The sequence below is a fragment of the Molothrus ater genome, chromosome Z, assembly GCF_012460135.2.
Source record: "Molothrus ater isolate BHLD 08-10-18 breed brown headed cowbird chromosome Z, BPBGC_Mater_1.1, whole genome shotgun sequence".
Classification (NCBI taxonomy): Eukaryota; Metazoa; Chordata; class Aves; order Passeriformes; family Icteridae; genus Molothrus; species Molothrus ater.
The window spans coordinates 25497656-25517656 of record NC_050511.2 but is presented as its reverse complement, the minus strand read 5'-3'; the positions used below and the strand labels follow the sequence as shown (position 1 = coordinate 25517656).

Here is a 20001-nt window from a genome sequence, read left to right as displayed (position 1 = left end):
ACATTTAATATTTCTAATATTTAATTTTATTTAAACAAATAAATCTTCAGAAAGTTGTCAGGAAGTTAGTAATCTGAATTTATCTTAAATGTGGGTAAAGTCAGGCAAAGGTAGATCTCATCTTTCATTCTTCCACTTCTTGAACTCTAGCCAGTGGAAGGACACACTGGGCCTGGATAATATTAATTATGCCACAAAAAAAGCAGTTTGGCAATTGGAGATTATGATGTAAAACAGCAGTGTGACCACAGTGACTTCTCTGTCCCCTTTAGAGGAATACTTGAGTAGTTGACTATGCTGCTTTTGTAGCTTTCTTGTACTATGGTTTAAAATAGCTGTTTCAGGTACCAGAACATGCACCACAATTTGAGTATTTGTAGCTCTCCTCTCCATACCAAATAAACCCTGTTACCACGAACTCACTCCCACATATTTGGGCAGACAGCTGGGCCAGAAACAGTATTGCAACTCTCATTTTAAATTATGTATGTGGGCTGGACCAACCAGTATGTTGGTACTGATGAACTGGCAGGATATCAAACAGGGAGAAACTATCCCTTCCTTTGAACAGTTCCAACATTTCCTCATAAGCACAGCCCTTCTTCTGTACGTGGCTCCCTCCTGTTTTATCTCAGGACTTGGACTTTTTTATCTTTTGGAGACACCCTCATGTGTCAGTTAGTTTTGACTGCAGCTGACTAACATGTTGAAAACTATCAGAAAGAGGATAGCAGAGGATTGGGCATCCAGGCAGACCATGATCACACAGAATCTTTTCAGAAAGAAAACAGGCCAGGACTTTGCCAGCAGATTGCTGACAACGGTGTAAGTAAGCCATAAGACATATGTTCTGTACTCAGGAAGGCTGAACTTCAGAAGATACAGCCCCACATACCTACCTTCCTGTTGGCTCAGAGATTTTATTATGAGAGAATGAATTTACAGTGATTGTTGCAGGTGTAAGTATTAAGATTTAAATCACAATTCAGTATATAACTATATTACAATCTGCTCAGAACAATACACAGTAAAATATTATTCAAGAAAATAACTAGTATTTAATTTGACTGTGGGCAGGAGCTTCAATAGAGGGAAGAAGCATTTTGAATGTGCATATAACAGATCTTCCTGCACAAGATCTTCCTTCAGTACATAGTACTGAAGTGTTCATATTTGCAAGATTACCAAACAGATCTTATGAAAACAAACAAATTGAGGTAACTGTTGGAGTAGTAGACAATGAATGTGTTATGAGTATAAAGTGCTGGTATTCAGACCAGTTGTGTTTTCAAGTTTTCCTCTGCAATAATTAGGAAACGTAGTGTGGTGCAATACTAGAGCTGAACTTGTGCAGCAACATTTGAGTGCTGACTTAGACAAGTGGCTGGGAAGCCCCGTTTATGGAAGACACTGTCAAAAGCTTTCGATGTTGTGCAATCACAGTAGTATGTGGGGTTGTGGAAGGGTATGTGTATGCCAAAGAGGCAGACTGAGAGGATTGTTTCAACGAGGATTGAGAGAAGACCATGAGTTCCAAGAGCAGAAGACACATGACGGGACCATAAGCAAAGTTTGTATCAAGAATGTGCTTTTCTAAATGGTCTATAAGCTTTAGAAATTGTGTGAAAATTATCAGCTTTCACTGTTTAATAAAAAAGTAGCTAATGCTTACAGTCAAGGAGATAGGACTGCAGCACAATTAGAGATTGCTACTGTAACTTGTTGGGGCACCCACAGCCATGAACAAATGTGCAGTGGTCTTCTTGCCATGACAACTGGCCACGCATCAAAGAATTATAGAATACAGTGGTTTGGGTTGGGAGTACTCTCCTCTGGACCTGTTCCAACAGATCCATGCCTTTCTGGTATGAGGGCTCCAGAGCTGGATATAGAAGCCAGAGGGGAAGAATCACCTTCCTCAACCTGCTGGCCTCATGTTTTTTGATGCAGCCCAGTATGCAATTGTCTTCCTGGGCTGCAAATGCACCTTGCCAGATCACATCCTGCTTTTCATATACCAGTACTGCCAAGCCCCTTTTCAGAGGGCTGCTCTCAATCCATTCACTCAATCCATTGGGAAGACCCTGCGTATGTACTTGCATAAAGTGCCTAAGATGAAAGCCAGGATACTGTACTTTTACCCTCAGCCTCATTTTTTATTTTCTGTTCTTTTTCTTTGGCTGATGTGTCAGACACTTCCTGTAAAGCAGCTGCGGCCGGAGGGCTGCGAGCGTGAGGGGCTGCGGGGAGAGGGGGCCGGCCTGGGGAGCCTGGCGGAGCCCAGGGAAAGGATTCCTGTGAGGAGCCCGTTAGTGCTGGGGGGCCACGGCCGGGACCGTGAGGGGCCAGGCGGGGTCGGGCGGCCATTTCAGCGCCGCTCCATCCCGCCCGCCGTTGCCAGGGTGAGCGGGGCAGCGGCGCTCCCGCCCCCGGCCCCGCCCCGCGGCCAATCGAGGGGCGGCGGCGGCCGAGCGAGGTTCCCTTTGTTCAGCCATTTCGGGGGCCGGAGCGGCGCCGCGCGGAGCTGTGGAGGGAGAGGTCGGGCCGCTCCCTCGCCACTCCCCTGCCGCCGGGCTCTGGGATGGTGTGGGTACGTGTCCGGGTTGTGAGGGGCGGGGTGGGACGTCCCATCCCCAGTAGTCGCCAGCACCGCCGCGTGCCCCGGCCGATGTCAGGGGCCTCCGCGCTGCTGTTGGGCGGGGAGCCGTGGGGACTCGGCCGTGGGCTGCCTCTGCCCCTCGTACCGGGGATGGATGGATGGACATGGATGGACATGGATGGATGGATGGATGGATGGATGGATGGATGGATGGATGGATGGATGGATGGATGGATGGATGGATGGATGGATGGAAGGATGGATGGATGGATGGATGGATGGATGGATGGATGGATGGATGGATGGATGGATGGATGGATGGATGGATGGATGGATGGATGGATGGATGGATGGATGGATGGATGGATGGATGGATGGATGGATGGATGGATGGAGATACGGGGCAGGCAGCGGCTGGAACCTGAGGATCCGGGCAGACCCCCGAGATACCCCCTCCAGGCCCCCCTTTCCGCCGGCTCCTCCCGGTGTCACGGCTGGAGCCGTCTCCGCAGCATGGTGCCGGAAAGTGAAAGTCGCTTCAGGATAGAGGAACGTGGTGCTATTTCCTACCGTGGTTTCTGGCTCGTGTAGGGTCCCTGCTGTACAGATTTGCCTAGGCGGGGTTTTAAATTTTTGTTCCGGAATATTAGAGAGGCGAGAAATCTCGTGATTGTCTAGTACTGTCGTTTGCATGGGAAGGTCGTTAATTTAGGTACTCAGTGGAAATTGACAGTGGAACTTGTGAACCTTCTGTGGGGCGACTGTACAGAGGACAGGAGCGCTTTCTGGGTTGATTAGTCTGCAAGATATTTGTCTCCTTGCTGTGAAGGTTACAATATCTCTCACTTGACTTTCTGCTCAAGACCTGAGAAACTCTCCTACTGCTGTGAGGATTGTTCTGCGATGAATTCAGGCCACCCCAGCTTCTTAACCTGTTTGCTTGTCCTCTTGCATAGTTAAGTAGTCCTTAATGTGGCATTCGAATACATTAAAGGTGTGGTTAAATCCTTACAACCCACATTGAATAAAAATTGACTTTGTTCCTTCTGTAAATTAGTAATTGAACAGAAAAAAAATACACATATACCCAAACTCTTAAAAGAAGCCTTTGATAGAATTGGAAACTGAGCCCATAAGTCTTCATTCTACATCTGCTGTGTGAACTGTAGTTATTTTTGAATGGTATGTGGGAGGATGGAGGAAAGATGCCTACAGTTGGGAAGAATAGTTTCTGTATGATCAAAATTACTTAAGAATGCATTTTTCAAGATTTAGCTAGCTTATACTCAAAGCAGGATAAGACAAAAGAATAGTTATGATGGTGTGGAGACAGATTACAAAAGCAGTTCATTGACTGTCTTAAAGGAGGAGAGCTTAGGTTAGAATGAATATTGACCAAGGACCATGATTACTGTTGGATACAGGCGATGACACATTTCATTGACTAATACACGTGCAAGCACAGCTGCTAAATTGAGCTATGCCTTGTGACAGGGAGGTTAAAACAACATAATAATGGCTTTATGAATGTAGGCTTTTACTGGATTATCTGACACACTTTTCTGCTATATTTATTTAGAATCCAGTTTAGGAGTCCTTGTATGTAGATATTCAATAAAGCAGATATGTGTGCCGAATTTTTAGCTTTGGGGATGGGGCCTAAAACCTTTTATAGTCGGGTGATAGGTATGCACAGAACCGTCCGGCAGAGTAGCAGAGCTGTGGTAGAGTATATCCTGTTCATACTTCAGGCACACCAAGATGCTATGGCTACAAAGGACAGTGGAGGGAAGGCCAAGTATAATCCTCCTCCACCAAAGCTGATGTTCAGAAGCTTTCCAGTTAAAGATCAGGGCTGAAATAGAGACTGATATTTTATCTTTTAAATGTCTTAATAATAAAGATCTTCTGTCATGGGTCCAATGTTGTCAGAGTCATAAAAAAGGTTTTTGTCATAAAAAGTTTTACAACAGTTTTATGAACTTGATATGTTATAATGCACTGATCAGTGCGTTATTATCAAGTTGTGCTGGTAACATGAAATAGGGACGATTTTTTCTTTGTTTTAAACCAAGGCTAGGACTGCTTTTCCATTACTTTCATGCCTTAATATGTTGTGATCAGTTTGATCACAGAAATAAATTTTACCCATTAATTTGGTTCCAAATTCTACAAGTATTTAAGTATACATGTAACAGTAGTATGTTTCAATGACTGAATCCACTGCTTTCCACTCACTGTTTTACAGTATTGATTTGGATAATTGAGGTAGCTTTGATTTTGAAATCATTGATAGATTTCAGATATATACTATACAATGTTTTAACTGCATGTATTGTACATACATAAATAATAATATATTCATATACAGAAAGATACTAATATAGCTATATTATACAAGTCATACTGAAATTATTTTAAATGTCTCATTGAAAGAGATGTAGTTGTGTAGATCCACTGTTTGGTTATGTATCTGACCTGTCATGTACATGATAAAACACTGTTCATATTTATGCATATATACATGGATGCCTTGGAATATGGCTTTTTCTAGTAACAATATGAAATAAACCTCCAAATGTCACTTTTAGCCTTTAGGGGGTCTTCTTTTCCAAACCAGGCTCTAGAGTGAAATTTAAACAATTTAAAAACAATTGTTTGTTAATTTCCCATGTACTGAATGCATTTGAAATTTTGAGTTTGTGTATATGTCTGCATCTAGTGTGTATGTCCTTGTCTATGTGAGTCAAATCTCAAGGCATAAAATCAAATAAAATGTGTGTTTAAAGAAAATTTTTGCTTTTTAAACCTTGACTATAGAACAGAATCATACTCTTAAATTATTCTCCTATTAAGTAATTTAATTTTGTAGAGTATTTTGTACAAGTCATTGTGAGATACCCTTAAACATTGAAAACGTGCTGCTTATAGTGAGCCTTCCACTAAGTGCAATAGTTTAAATATTAGGTCAGTTCTATATATGAAAGAAGAAAAGACAAAATGTTTTTGTCAGAGAATAGAAAATAGATAACTGGTGGTACAAAGATGCAAGAAAATTTACTGTCTTAGAATTCAAAAAGAACACACTTGCAGGAATGATGGTGTGATAGTACAGACCAGACATTCCCAAACCTAGTGGGTATATGATCATCGTCAGTTCTGGCATCCAGGGTCATGCTTTTCCAACCATGCCAAACCACAGCCTCATCTATGGCTCTTCTCCCGCCTTCCCTACTGCATGTTCCTATGATTCAAGCTAGGATTGCAGTCCAGTGCTCACATTTAAGCTTTTCTTGCACCCATAAAAGTTTATTCTTTATTTCAGATTTCAGTCACATAATTTCTCCTCCACATACCCATATCATCAACCTTCACTTCCAGAAGGAAAAAGTAGAACCTTGGCTTCCCCTGCATTCATGTACCTCCTTAATCCTGTTCTTCCTACTTTACCAGTCTTGGTCCTCTTCCTCTGTCCTGAACCAGAAGTGCACTCTGTGTGGGGACAGCAGAGTTATTCATTGTGTTGGCTGCAGTAGTTCCTGACTCTTTCCTCGGGTTTTATGGAGGCCAGGGGGCCATTGCTGTGCTGGCTGTATAGGAGCAGTGAGACCCAGAATCTGTGGCTCAGTTAAGTTTTGAAACAGGCATAAGTGGCATTTGTGCTACACTTAGGCCACTTTTTTTATAGGCGAGGAAGAAAAATCAGTAGCAGACAAGCATGGAAAGGCCAGAGTAATTTTTGTCAGAGACTAAAAAGCATACATTTCTTCTTCTACCAGATAAGCTAAATCAGTGCAAAAATCCAAACAGATATTTCAGTCTGTTTTGCATCAGTTTTGCTTGAGTCAATTTATCAGGAAAAAAAGCTAACCTTAAATTAAAATAAATTATTTTTTCTTGTGCAGACAGCCCCAAGCCATGTCTATGGAAATCAGGAGTGACTGCAGTCCATTAAATGTAATGCAAATAGATGAATTTTGCATAGGAGGCAGAAGCTTCAGTTGTTGAATCTGGCCCATGAAAAGTAGTTAAAACCAAGCAAGATGAGCTTTGAATGAGAGCTTTTGAACAAATGGGAATCATATTAACAAGAACACAAGATTCATGTAATTGCATTCTTTGCTTGCATATGAGAAAACAGACTCCACATTGGTGTCTGGAGCAGAGATACTTTTAGAGCCCCTTGAAAAAGAAATGGAAGTAGGTCAATTGATGAGGGGAAATGGTTGGTTAAAAAAAACTTAATTTGGTTTCATTATTCTCTGTAACACAGAGAGCACATATGCCCTAAGTGCAAATATATTTCAGATACCTTCCTGTCTTAACATTTTTTAACCTACCATAAGTAAAAATTTATTTGGTCATTTGATTACATTGACAAATGACTTCAGACACCCTCCTTCCAAAATCTTCCACGTACCTGTAGAAGACTTTGCATAGTCTCCTTCTGTTTCTCCACTAAAAAGTGGGTAACACACTGTAACTTCACAGTTCTTTGCTTCTGGAGAATCCCTATTCCCCCAGGAGATAATTCTGTTTATTTTCTGAGCCAATGTGTACTTGCAATATATTTTACAATCTGTGATAATAGTATGATTTTCAGTTTAGCAAGGAATCCTATCTTAAGCATTGTCCATTCCAGTGGTTCTCTTAATTTCTTGGTGATTACACAGAATCAAAATAGCAAACAAAAATCAAATACAGCACAATTGGCAGTATTCAAAGCATTCCTCATTTGCATTGTACATTTCAAGGTATGCTGTATTTTGGTTGCTACTTCCAGTTGCAGTCTTTTCAGATGTGGGGTGGAAAAGATGATGCTGATAAAGGAATTCTAGGTTAGTCTTGAATATAAACACCACTGAGTTCAGTTGTTGGGTAGATTGTTTTGTTTGTTGGTTCTATTTTTAGTCTCAGCTATTGTTGTATAATGTTTTAAAAATAAATATTTATTTTCTATATATGAAAATTAATAGACTATTTGAAGATGCATTTTTAATATTTTTTAATATTTTTAATAGTTATATGAATAATAATATGAATTTTGTATCAGCACATGAGATTGAGAATTACCAAACATTGTGAATACTGTCCTTACCTTGTATCTTTTGTTCTACGTAACACAGCTAATGGATCATAGTGAGGCTTTGACAATTCTAGTTCCATTGGGGTGCGATTCTCTCTCTTTTATTTTTTTTTATTTTTTTAAGGTTAAATGAGATAGCAGAGGCTGCCTTTTGACGATCTCTTGGTAGGTCTGGCTTTGGGCAATAGTGCCAATTTAATTTAACATAAGGACAATTTCTTAACCACAATTATTTCTTGGAGCATAGGAGAAATAGTATACCCCTGGAAACAAATAACTATTCTGAATTGCATGAGGACATACAAGTTGGACCTAAACTGTGGTGGAAATTTTAAATGTTGGCCAGTGAATTATTCATAATCTGACTTGGTATTTTTGCAAATAAAAGGTGATATTTCTATATATTTGGTTCTAAAATTTTACAAGTAGGAAGAACAATAATAGAAAATAATATTTTTTTTCTTCACATTTTCTTCTTGCTCTTGTTTTATCAGAGATAATAGCAAAAATCCTAAGTCTTAGGATTAAGTGTGATAAAGTGATAAATAAGAAAGTAAGACATTAAAAATTAATTTGGAATTTGATATTGCTGATAAAATATTACACGTCAGAAGGAATTCTAGAAAAGGTGCTGTAGTACATGGTTCTGAGCTCTGCAACATCCCTTCTAGTGTCTTCTGTGGAGCTTACAGAGGTACCTCAAGTTCAGAGTGGTTAGATATAGTGTAATATTTTCATTGCAATTTAATCCTTAGGTCCTCCAGAAGGTGATATCAATGCAAGATAATAAAATTCATTACTCCATTGCAACAGTAGTATGTAGCTTAATTACTTCATCCCTGTTATAGGCAGGTCTGAAAGAAGGAAAACAAATGTTTACCTTAGTGAAGTTCAGCTATCCTGTTCACATTTTCCGTAAGTGTTAAATAGAGAAAACTATTTATTACACACACATCCTTTAAGATTATGCTAATTTAGTTGAAAATGTGTTCGAAACTAACCTCTGTGTTCCTTGGTTAGACTTTTATGTTTGATTTTGAAACTCTGAAAAAATATTAAAGTCATTATTGGTTTTATCCATGCTGAACAGCTTTAACACTCTCAGTGTTAAAACATCAGGCAAGACCATTTTTTATAGAAGTGTTTTCATTTTGTATATTAGACACTGTGTATATAAGACATTCAGTACATTGTCAAATAGTCAGTTTTGTTATTGAAGCTAATTTGAAAGAAGTTAAAAAACCTGGCTGCCATATTATGCAGAAAATAGCTTTTTTTTTTTCAATTTAATATATGATTTTATATTTAGTTTTTACTTATGGTAGTGCCCAGAAGCCAAACATATGTGGCTCTAACTTGTCAGATGTGTAACAAAACAGCCCTTTCTGCATATGGTTTACAACTGAATTACAAAATAGAATATAAATGTTTTCCAGTAGGCAAATACAGGGAGAATAAGAAGTATGAGAGAGACTTAAGACCTCTGCGAATATTTCACCTAAAGACAATTTCCACATAAAATGTGAGAAAGGGTAGAAGGTATCTTGGAATGCCTTTTGCATTACACATTTTAAAGGATATCATATGAGAAAGCATTGTGCAGGTCAATAAATTGATCCTCAAGGTGAAGATCATAAAATCACTAGCAGGGAAAAAAGACCACGTTCTGCATTATGATAATGTATCAGAACACTTATATAGGGGAGAGATATTAATTTATTATCTTGGCTATAGCCAGTTTAGCCTGTGACTGTAGTGTAAACTTTTCATAGGTTTATGTTTCATGTACTGATTGCATTACTTTTTTAAGACAAAGATGGTATGTAGAATGCCAGCAAGTTTATATAGTGGAGTTGGTGAAGTGATTTGCAACTGGTTTTTATTAAAAATATATTTAAGTGGCCTTCAATTTATTATATGACCTATGCATTTAAGGCAGATTGAATTATTTTAAATTACAGTTTCTCCACTAAATAAATTTCTTTTATCTTTGTGCAAGGGAAAAAGAAAACCAAACCTTTAAAAACCTTGAATTTTTTGTTTTGTATTGGTTGTTTTGTTTGTAGCTTTTTAAGGGAATTAATTTATGTATGTATCATTTAGACTAAAGAACTGATCACAGCAAGTAGTCTCTGATTCAAATACATTTTAATATCCTCCACAAACCATCATATAAGTATTTAAATTACTAAAATATAAAAAACTTACAACTTAAATAAGAATTACAAATAAATTCCTCATCAAATAACTTCCTCATCCTCAGCCTGAATTACATTTTTTAAATGTTCAGATTCAGTTGCTTTTCTAACCCAAGTGCAGAATGTACTTCTAATTTAATTTTTGGTTTCTAATGTTTCTTCTTTCATGAAATGCTGCATTTTAACCAGAAAGGTAAAAGAATTGCCAAGGAGACTGGTAGCAAGTTGATTAAGGCTGCATTAAACTGCCCAAGGAATTTTATGGGATCATTCATCTGTAGAGTAACAATCTCTATCTGTGCAGAAACAGCTATGTAGCCACTTCAGCACAGGAGCTTTAGGTAAGGTGAATTGCTTGCCTTCAGACTTGCTTGCAATTTCATTTACACTGGTTTGACATTGCTTCAAAACTGATCTCACAGCTACAGTTGTGAGAATACTTTTTTAAAAAAACAAGGCTAGAAATGAGAGAATACAGTAAGAATTAAACTGTTATAGTTTTGGTTTTAAATTGCTTCCTGTATTTGTGCCTTTTTTAAAACTAGACAGTGTAAGTCCACAGTCTACCTGTAATTAGTCAGTGATCTCTTAACACTCATTGCTGGAAAGGGTCATGAAGATGTGTGTAGAGGAACTCCTTCAATTTTCTTCTGTGATGTCTGTTGGCTTCAAACTATAGCAACTTGAATATCTTGTTTATTTGGAAATCTGAGACCTCTCTAAAACCTCATCTTCAGATGTCACATCCAAGAGCATTTAGAATACGACTTAATATGCTTAAACTGAAAAAGTTGAAGCATTTTTCCTGTGCCCATTCTATTAGATATTCACTGTGCATCTAATAATTGAAACAGTCTTCACTCCTAAGATCTTTCCTTGCCACAATATTCAGTCAGTTTTATTTCTTTGGTCAGATGAAAACTGGAAAATTTCTTTAGGAATTTTTAATACTGTTTTAATTTGCATCAATAATCTGTCTTTAATTAGACAGACATTTCTCTGTTCTTTTGTAGTTGTCTCACAAAATTTCTGCCAAGTTAATCTTGAAACGCTTGGATTGTAACTGTTGTATTAAACAATCATACATTCAACTCATATAATTTCTTACCATCTGAAAATACTGATATTCATAGAAGGCAAAAACATTGGTTTTGATGTGTCTGCAAATTCCACTGTGTATATAGATGCAGGAACAGTTTGGGAGTGGCAGTACTGCCTTTATCCATCATTGGTTTTTACTCCCTTGTTCATCTGAGGCTTCCAATGGAGTGTGCAGTCATTCTTTAGCATTCTCATTAAGATCAATAGGTCCTATTTCCTTATGTACCTTAAAAGTTTTGCTTCTCTGATTAGGGTGGGTAGTGTGTAATCCTTTTGTTTATGTGTATGATTGGGGCAGTTGACTGCTCTCACTGATTAACACATTCTCTTTTGGAAGAAGCTCCATTCCAGATCAGTAATTATTTCCTCATCCTTTTCCACAAGGATGTAATTTCAGAATATTTATCTGACATTGGAGATTAGAGAGCACCCTGAACTCAGGCTTACTGGATAAGATTTAATTCCAGTTTCTTTCTGAAGGTTTCTGTAGATCTTCCATTTGTGTACCTGCCCGCTCATATATGACTCCGCCCATTTATCCCTATGCAGGACAGATAACTGCTCACTGGAGACATACAGGGACTAATAGAAACTGAAATACTGCCATTTCCTTGAGGCAACAGCATCTTAAGAACCTTAGATAAGCCACTCACTGCAGTAAGGAAATTCATCAGCTATGCAGGGAAAAATACACTAGCATTCTATTACAATGACCAGTGATGATGTTTCAGCCAGCGCTGTTGCTGTCAGTATTGCAAGTATCACCGAAGCACCACTGTTGTTACCAATGACAGATCAGACAGTGGCAGTGTCACTGTCAGACAGGTGCATGTCTTAGTGCATGTTCTGTGTGTAAAGGTTTTAAAACACATAAGAGTGTTCAGAAAAAGACTGGGAGGAAAGTAGACGACTGTGTGGTTCTGAATTCTGTGTACGCTGGGATGCAAGGTTTTTTGCCAAGAAGTAAAAATAACACCTAATCCTGATTAATCAGGTCTTAAGGCTCCCAATATCATTTTTGCCTTGAACTCTATACTGAATTCAAATTATGCCTGATGCGCATTCCAGAGGAGACTTCTCAGTATTTTGAATTTTCTTTACAGTTGGTTTCTTTACATTGGGTGCATACTATGAAAAGACAGCGGTATGATTTAAACAGTGTAAAATAACTAATTTTAATAATTTTAATTGGAAGGCCAAAAGATTTAAATTTTTGTATTTGGTTTTAATTTAGCTTTTCTTTTCCACAATAGATTGTTTTTACCTCATTTATGCATCAAAACATACTTAAAAATACATATGCCATTTGAATTGTATTTGTTACTTCTTTCTACTAGCAAAAGGTCTTCAGCACCTTTACAAGTTCTCTTTCTTATTAGTGAGATTCCTAATTTTTATCCTCTAATGTATTATTATTTTTTATGATTGTAAAGATAGCGTTGTACAAAAAGGAATTTAAATTAGTGAACTGTTTCATGGGGTATATATCAGTACTTATATATATTTTGCACAAAACTTGGTTGGTTTATAAGCACCTACATATTGACAACAATTGGAGAACTATGATGTATTTTGGTTCAAGATTGTGCAGAATTTTTTTACACTAGCTTAAAAACAGATCACCACTTACTTAGATTAAGTTTTTTTAAAATAATGGTGAATAACCTTATTTTAAATAAACAATGCATTCTTTTCAGGGCCAAGAACTTCCCCAAATTTGACACTGTTCCATGATGAGGTGTTATCTCCTTTACATTTGCTGTATTTAATAGCAGGGATGATTTTGTCTGCAAACATTATTGTAAAAGAAGAGCAGCAGATGTTTATCATGTGCCTATGCCACCAGGGCTCATGAACAGGCCCTGTCTGTCTTAGCTAAACCATTGTGAGAGGAAAGGGCACTGTGGAGTCTCTCACTGTATGACACTCCTTCCAAGATTTGCACCTGCTCAACCGTGCAGTAAGTCAAAACAGGAATCATGCAACTGTTAGTGTCATTATTTTTATTAATCTCTGTTAGTTGATAAGAATGATTGTATACCTGAAAGAAAGTGAATGCTAGAATTTCAGGGACTGCATCTCTTTTTTCACAGCCTTATACCCATCCATGCATAAGGTTATTTTCAGCTGTAATTTTGTTTGTAAGTTAAATCTGCTAGTTTCCTCAGATGTTTTCAAAAGTCTGCATTCTGATCTATCACAAGGAACAGGTTCAAAAGCTGTGTATCATTTTGATTTTTGTCTGCATCTTAGGGAAGCCTGAATTACCAAGTAGAAAAACTGAAGTTCAGCAAAAATCCTCCAACAGATACCATTTGCTTTGCCTCTTACAGCTCAGAGAAAGAAATCTTACTGTATACTATAAGTAGAGAGTAGAATACGGTTCATAAGCACTTGACACTAATAATGCTTAAAACAATTTTAAGCAGGCAAAAAGCACATGCTGGATTTCAGACATAAAATTTTAGTAGAGGTTTAAATAAGACTGGACTCGCAAGAATGATGCCTTTCATCCTTTGTACACTCACTTACTCCCTCTACCATTTAAGATTTTAGCTGGTTGATCTGGTATTCTTTGTCACAAATTCATGAGGTGATGTTTTTCTCAAACAGCTCTCCACTGAGTTTTAGATTGTTTTCTGACTGCCAGCATTAAAAGCACGTATTTTAGTATCCAGTGTGTGTGATTACAGTCGGGCAAATCATTTTCCACTTGGTATCTCTAGCTGTGGAAAGAAATGATCATAGAATCATAGAATCATCAAGATTGGAAGGGACCTAAAAGCTCATCCAGTCCAATCACCCATCCAGCACAACCACTGTCACCACTAAACTACATAAGCCAGTGCCAGGTACAGATGCTTGTTGAACACCTCCAGGGATGAGGACTCCACCACCTCTTTGGGCCCCTGTAACAATGCTTGACCACCCTAACAGTGAATTTTTTTTTCTAATATCAGAATCTCGCCTGTCTCAGCTTAAGGTCATTTCCTCTTGTCCTCTCATACTGATACATTTGAAGAGATGGTGCATCCTTGTCTAGATTAGTTGATCAAAGGCATTTTAAGTCTAGATCTTTGCAATTTTGCACTGTCTACAACTTCATTCAGCTGGACATTTCATTAATGATAACAATGGTGTTATCATTAATGTGTTTCATCCTGTCAAAGCAGAATTTGAAATCAAAATGCTTGTAATGATTTTGTAGTTGGTGAAAGCTTGGTTGGTTTTTGTTCCTGTAGCTGAAAATGTTGTGTGTCTAATTGAAACCATGAAACAGCAAGAGATTTGGGTTTCAGTTCTGACCTGTAATAAGCCTGTGCTATATATATTGGTGTTTGTTATCCTAATTTGAATTAAGTCTTAATTGTTCTACAAAACAAGGAATATTAGTGCATGCTGAGGCTGGTCATCCATTTTATCTGCATTGGTGTGATGGTTTTGTACCTTCATATATATGGAAACTGTATTGCTGTGCTCTTTTCTCTATGCTCATTTGATGCATGAGAAGCAGAGGTATTTCATTAAATAAAGAGGGAATGTACTTCTGTCAATGGAGTGGAATTGCAGGCTGTTGGTCTTCCTGAGTACTATTTCATCTGTTCAATGGGATTCCACGGTGCAGGCTTTTACAGACATTATCTGCAAAAAGAAATACTACTCCTCACTTTTGAAAAACGAAGCCATGAAATCATGGATGGCGACTTCAACAATAATGAGCCATAACAGCTCTCCCTTTCACACTGGCAACAGTGTAACAAATTTCATGAGCAGATACCTTGTTGTAACTGTAGATACCTTCAAAAAAAGTCTATCATCAAATTGATAGCGTTCTACAGGCAGCAAATCACATTATAGATTTATTTGCCTCAAATATTGAAATCCCAGTGCTCTAGGAAATTTGAGTTCAGCTTCTTTACAAGGTGTTGTACTATGGGAACATTTGTACATGTACACAACTTCTAGTTTCATACACAACATAAGACAGAATGAACTCTAGCTAGAATTACCTCAGGAGGGTAGAAAGCTAACATTTCTCTCAGTTTCTTCAGCTTATTCAGCTCCTAGACCTACTGACCAGAGAGAATGAATAACAGTAGGAAACAAAGGTCAGTTAACAGTACACAAATCTGAAATTATATTACCTCAAAGCCCAGATATTTGCTGCTTTGAATGTTGTTGTCGAATTGCTCCTCAGAGGTAGAAGAAATTCTGTCTATAGATAATAAAAAAGTTATTTTTTAAGGTAGTCTTAATCCTACCAATGAAGCACATTCTTAGTTTGGTACATTTCACAAAACTTTTTTCTTTAGACCAAGGCTTATGATTATATGATGCATCAAGTTGAATTTGGTTAATCTTCTGCTAGGTGATTTTCCTCTTGGTCTTTTATCATCCAGTGTGACATTGAAGAGCTCTTAAAAATGAGGGGTTTTTCTCAACCTTAGTTACGAGGAAGAGATTCCACTCCATTTGACAAGTTAATACCCTTTGTGCTAGTCTTAACCACAAAGTTCTACCTTCAACAGAATTACACTTGCAGTAGTGGAATTGCTTAGTGTTGCATTAGAAAACAGTAAGCCTACAGCCTCTTCTGTCTCTGATTTTTATACAACACAAATTAAAGTAATGTTGAGACTTCATCTTAAAGATATTTTTCTAAAGTTTGCTTTGTTTCTGTTTAAAACAATCCTTATATCATAACCAATCAGCCCTGGAAAAGTAGAAAATTAATTTCATAGACATTTCAGTGAGGCACACAAAATCCTTTCAAACTGTCTTCATAGCATCTCCTTAGTAACCCCTCTGGTGTGCTTCATAGGGTCAAACTGTCTTCTTGCTAAGACTATTCAAATTAATTGTGTAATAAATGTTAATCTTGTATCATACAGCTGAACTCAGACTGCATCAAATGTTTCAGAATGGATGCTTATTTGATATGTTGGATGTGAGGACTACCAGTATTCTTCTGAAGTGAAAGCTTAGGGCATGTCTCCAGGCACAAAGCATTGCAAAATAGTATAGCAGTAGCTATTCTGCATGAGCTCCTTCACATAAACACATTTATTCTGTGTTATGAGAGCTTTTTTTCTGCTTTTCTTAATCTACATCACTCTTAGCTTGACATAAGAGGGTTTACACAGAAAGCTATTATGGAATATGTGTTATTTCCTTGGTGCATATAGTCCTTTGCAGAAAAACACTATAAGCAGTTTGTGTGGAAATTCAGAAGGCTGAATTTTAGCAATTGATTGAATGATTGATTACCATTATTAAATACCAATACTATGGCTTACAGTGTCTGAATTTTATGCCAAAAAGAATGCTATTAGAATTCTCTCAAAATTTTTAAAAAGATTCTAATATTACCAATGGAATAAAACTAAAGAATGGGAAAAATTTTCTAAAGGATTAAGAGGCTGAAACTGTCTAACAGTTCTGAAATTAGGACTGTTTTGAGAATTAATTTTTATTAGAGAATAATTACTTGAAACTAGTTTCAAAACCACTGGCAGTGAAAAGTTGTAGTTTCCAAATGTACAGATTGGAATCGATGTCATTTGAGGGATGGGACATCTTCCTAGAACTGCAGACCTCAGTCTATTTTCTGGTTGATTGTTGGGAGGGATTTGCACCAGTTTCTGGTTTCTTTTGTAAGTACACTGAGACTATGGAGGGATGGGATGGGTATTCTATTATGAATCTCCTATTTGTTCTGTCTGTATGTGTTTTGAGTGTCAATTAATACATGTTGCTGATCAGAAACCAGATTCTAATCCAAGTTCCTGTTAGCATCTGTTTATAACATAATGAAAAGCAGCAGGAGAGATTAAAGACCTAGAACCAAATGCATTCCAATGTGATGGTAAGGAGACTTTGCAGAAAAAAGTTGGGTTAATCACCTTGGGAAGAAGCAAGAATCAAAGCCTATCTCATGCATTCCCAGCTACTACTCTAAGAAAACCTGGATTTTGAATAATTTAGCAGCAGTACATATTGTAGCCATTTCTTTTGTTTCCTTGTATGCCAGGTATGTGTCATTTCAGCCTTAATGGGGAATTCTGGGAGGGAAATGGAAGAGGTCAAGAAAACAGAAGAAAATAAATTGTATAGGCTTTTTGTGGACACTTAAGTAGAAAATTGCAAGGTCTGTGAAGAGATAAATATCTTAAAGATATAGGTGTTTGGGCATGTAATTGTTTTGTTAGTTTGTTTTCAGTATTACACATTGTGATAATAGTGGATTATGGCTAGTGCATGACATCTGGAGTCTGGATAACAGAGAAATCAAATATTCCTCAGCATTTATAAGGCTTCTCTCTTCAGAGAGCTTCTTAAATCTTAATCTTAAAATTATGTAGATTAATTGTGTCAAATTTAATTCTGCTGCATTTTGCTGATCAAGTGGGATGAACCAGGCTGTGTTTTGGAGGGCAGCATTCATGCCTTGGGTACTTTGTTTAACATTGATTCTGATTTCCTTTCTATACAAGAAGATTTTTGCTTGGGGAAAACAGGTAGTAGAAAACAAAAAAGGCATAGCATACAGATATATAAATGCAATACAGAAATAAACAATTTTATCTTTTTTTCTGTAATGCTTTCAACCTAAAGGTTTTTTCCTTGTCCCAGTAAAATTATTTTGATTTCTGCTTCCTTACATAATTTGGAGGACTAGAGATAGGTTCCTCCTCAGGTTTCATACAGGTTTCATATATAGAAGCTGAAAGAGACATCTCATCTTGCAGAATACCTTCTCATCTTGATAATGTCTCATAAATTATTCTAACCTGTCTTGGAGGATGGTCATGTAAAGCACTTAAACATCTCCACTAGACGTCTTCTGTAGAGGCTCCCATTCATACTTCAATTTGTAGGCTTTTTTCTGTCCTTTCCACTGCTGAAGTGGAAATTCTTACCAGGACTGAATTCTAGTTACATTCTTGGAAAGGAAACTTATGGATCCATGTCATGCTTCTCTCTCTCCCTGCTCTTTCCTGTTCTGTCTCTCAATCTTCCTTTCTTTCCCTTGTTTCCTGTCTTTAATGTTGTTCTTCTTTAGCACGCTTGGTTTCCAGATAATATTAGACAGATATAATCCTTGTGTCAAAATTTCTGAATAGTAACTTTTGAAGCTCTAATCAAGTTCAAACAAACTTGACAGATGTGGGAGAAGTACATCAAGAAACATCAAGTTTCTACAACCTTACTTCTAAGGCACAGTTAGGTGAATGAGGCCCACATTAGCTCTTTCCTGATTTGTTGGACTTCAGCTTTCATCTGTTCCAGCTATGCACACATCCCAGAAAGATCTCTCCTGCCCATACAGTGGGAGCCATTAACATCAGTTTTAATGGTCTGTATCAAAAACCTTTTGTTTTGACATGTTCCTATATTGGAGGAAAATGAGTGGAGATTCACCCTGATCAGAAAAATCTCATGTAAATCTTGTGCCTATTCTTTCCTACTAAGTAGTGGCATGTCTTTATGTACCTGCCTTACTGACTTCATCTTTAGGTACTGCAAACTCTCAAGAGGTGCTCAGCTTTTGTTGTCTCCCAGAAAGTCCTGTGATAACTACAGCACTAGTTGCAATACTGATTTTGTCTCCTTCAATAATATCATCACATAGTAATAGAAGAAAAGTTAGCTAAGGACACTTCTTAGAACCTTGGACTGGACAGTCAGTGTTGGGGAGGTGAGACAAAGAGGCATGCAGCAAATTATCTGGGATGCACCTTTAGGAATCAGTATTGTTCCCTGTCCTCAATGCCTCTCAACAGTTGTTACAGCTGAGATTGTAATGTTTCAACTGAGTTCTGTACTGCAGCAGAAACTAGTTTTCATGTCAAGTGAGGTGCTTACACAGTGGCTAACAGTAAGGTTGTAAAAACCATGGAATTACTGTCTTTCACTTTCACGTTTTAGACCAGTTTTAAACAGCATGTATTATTCTGTTAGTATATTACATAAAAATAACTGCATACATACATGTGTAATGCATATTTTACATATATACATATGTATCTAAATTATCAATTTTAACTCGAGATCTCCCGTGATATTTTTGGGGTCAAAGTTTAAGATACAGTGGATATTCAAAGCAGTTTCTGTGGAGTTTGCACACCCCAACCTCCCCCTACTTCCATGCGTACTTTGTCCTTTTCCCTCTTTACATGGGGAATTGGGAACCTCTGAGATCTGCTCAGCGCTCAGCCAAATGACGTAGATGTGCAGCAGGTACCACGTTCCTGACCCCGGGCTCTGATTTCGCGCCCGCACATCTCTTCCGTGGCAAGGCGGGAGCCTCGCACTCGTTGCCGGGCGCTATCCCAGGGGCCTGGGCCGGGCCCGGGGCGTCCCTCCGCTCCTCGCCTGTCCCGTTCGCTGGAGGTTTCTGTCTGTTCTCGGGTGGGCGGCGTGGGCTCCCCGTTTCCCGTCGGCCAGTATTGAGGTGCTCGCGTTCTGTCGCCCGCAGGCCCCTGGCAGTGTGGGACGCACTGGGGAAAGGCGGACGGCGGCGCCGGCGGCCCCGAGGCGGCCCAGGCGGGCGGAGCCGTGCTCGGCGCTAGGACCCAGCAGGACGCGAGGCGGCTCTTCGGGCCGGATCACAAATTCGTCGTGACTCAGTCTCTGCTCAGCGCGGAAGCAGCGGGAGCAGGTCGGTGTCCTGCGTCTCTCCAGCGGCTGCTGGGGTGCGTGGGGGCACGAGAGCCGGAGCGGAGCGGGCACTGCCGCGCCCCTTCCCTGGCCCGGCCTTCCTTCATCTCCGCCCGCCCCCGCTCGGGCCCTGCCGCGCCGCCAACCGCGGCCGCCTGTTGTCTGCTGTTTTCCAGACAGCCAAGATGGAGTACGAGTGGAAGCCCGACGAGCAGGGGCTCCAGCAGATCCTGCAGCTGCTCAAGGAGTCCCAGTCCCCGGACACCACCACGCAGAGAGCCGTTCAACAAGTATCCTTGGCCGAGGCTGGCGGGGCCCCGAGAGTGGGCCGGGGGCGGCCGCGGGCGGGCGGGGGG

At 38.9% G+C, this 20001-nt stretch overlaps 1 protein-coding gene across 3 annotated transcripts in view; it reads left to right on the top strand.

The window, feature by feature from the left end:
• Window positions 1-2513: 2513 nt before the first annotated feature.
• Window positions 2514-20001, top strand: part of TNPO1 (transportin 1) — a 73984-nt gene continuing 56496 nt past the window's right edge. For all 3 annotated transcript variants that reach the window (XR_004982034.2, XM_036402867.2, XM_036402868.2), the window contains exons 1-3: window positions 2514-2590; window positions 19464-19646; window positions 19822-19935. Coding sequence is in view for 2 of the 3 variants with exons in the window: in XM_036402867.2 (XP_036258760.1) it covers window positions 19831-19935 (105 nt within the window). In the remaining variant the exon portion in view is untranslated. The remainder of the gene's footprint in view (window positions 2591-19463; window positions 19647-19821; window positions 19936-20001) is intronic.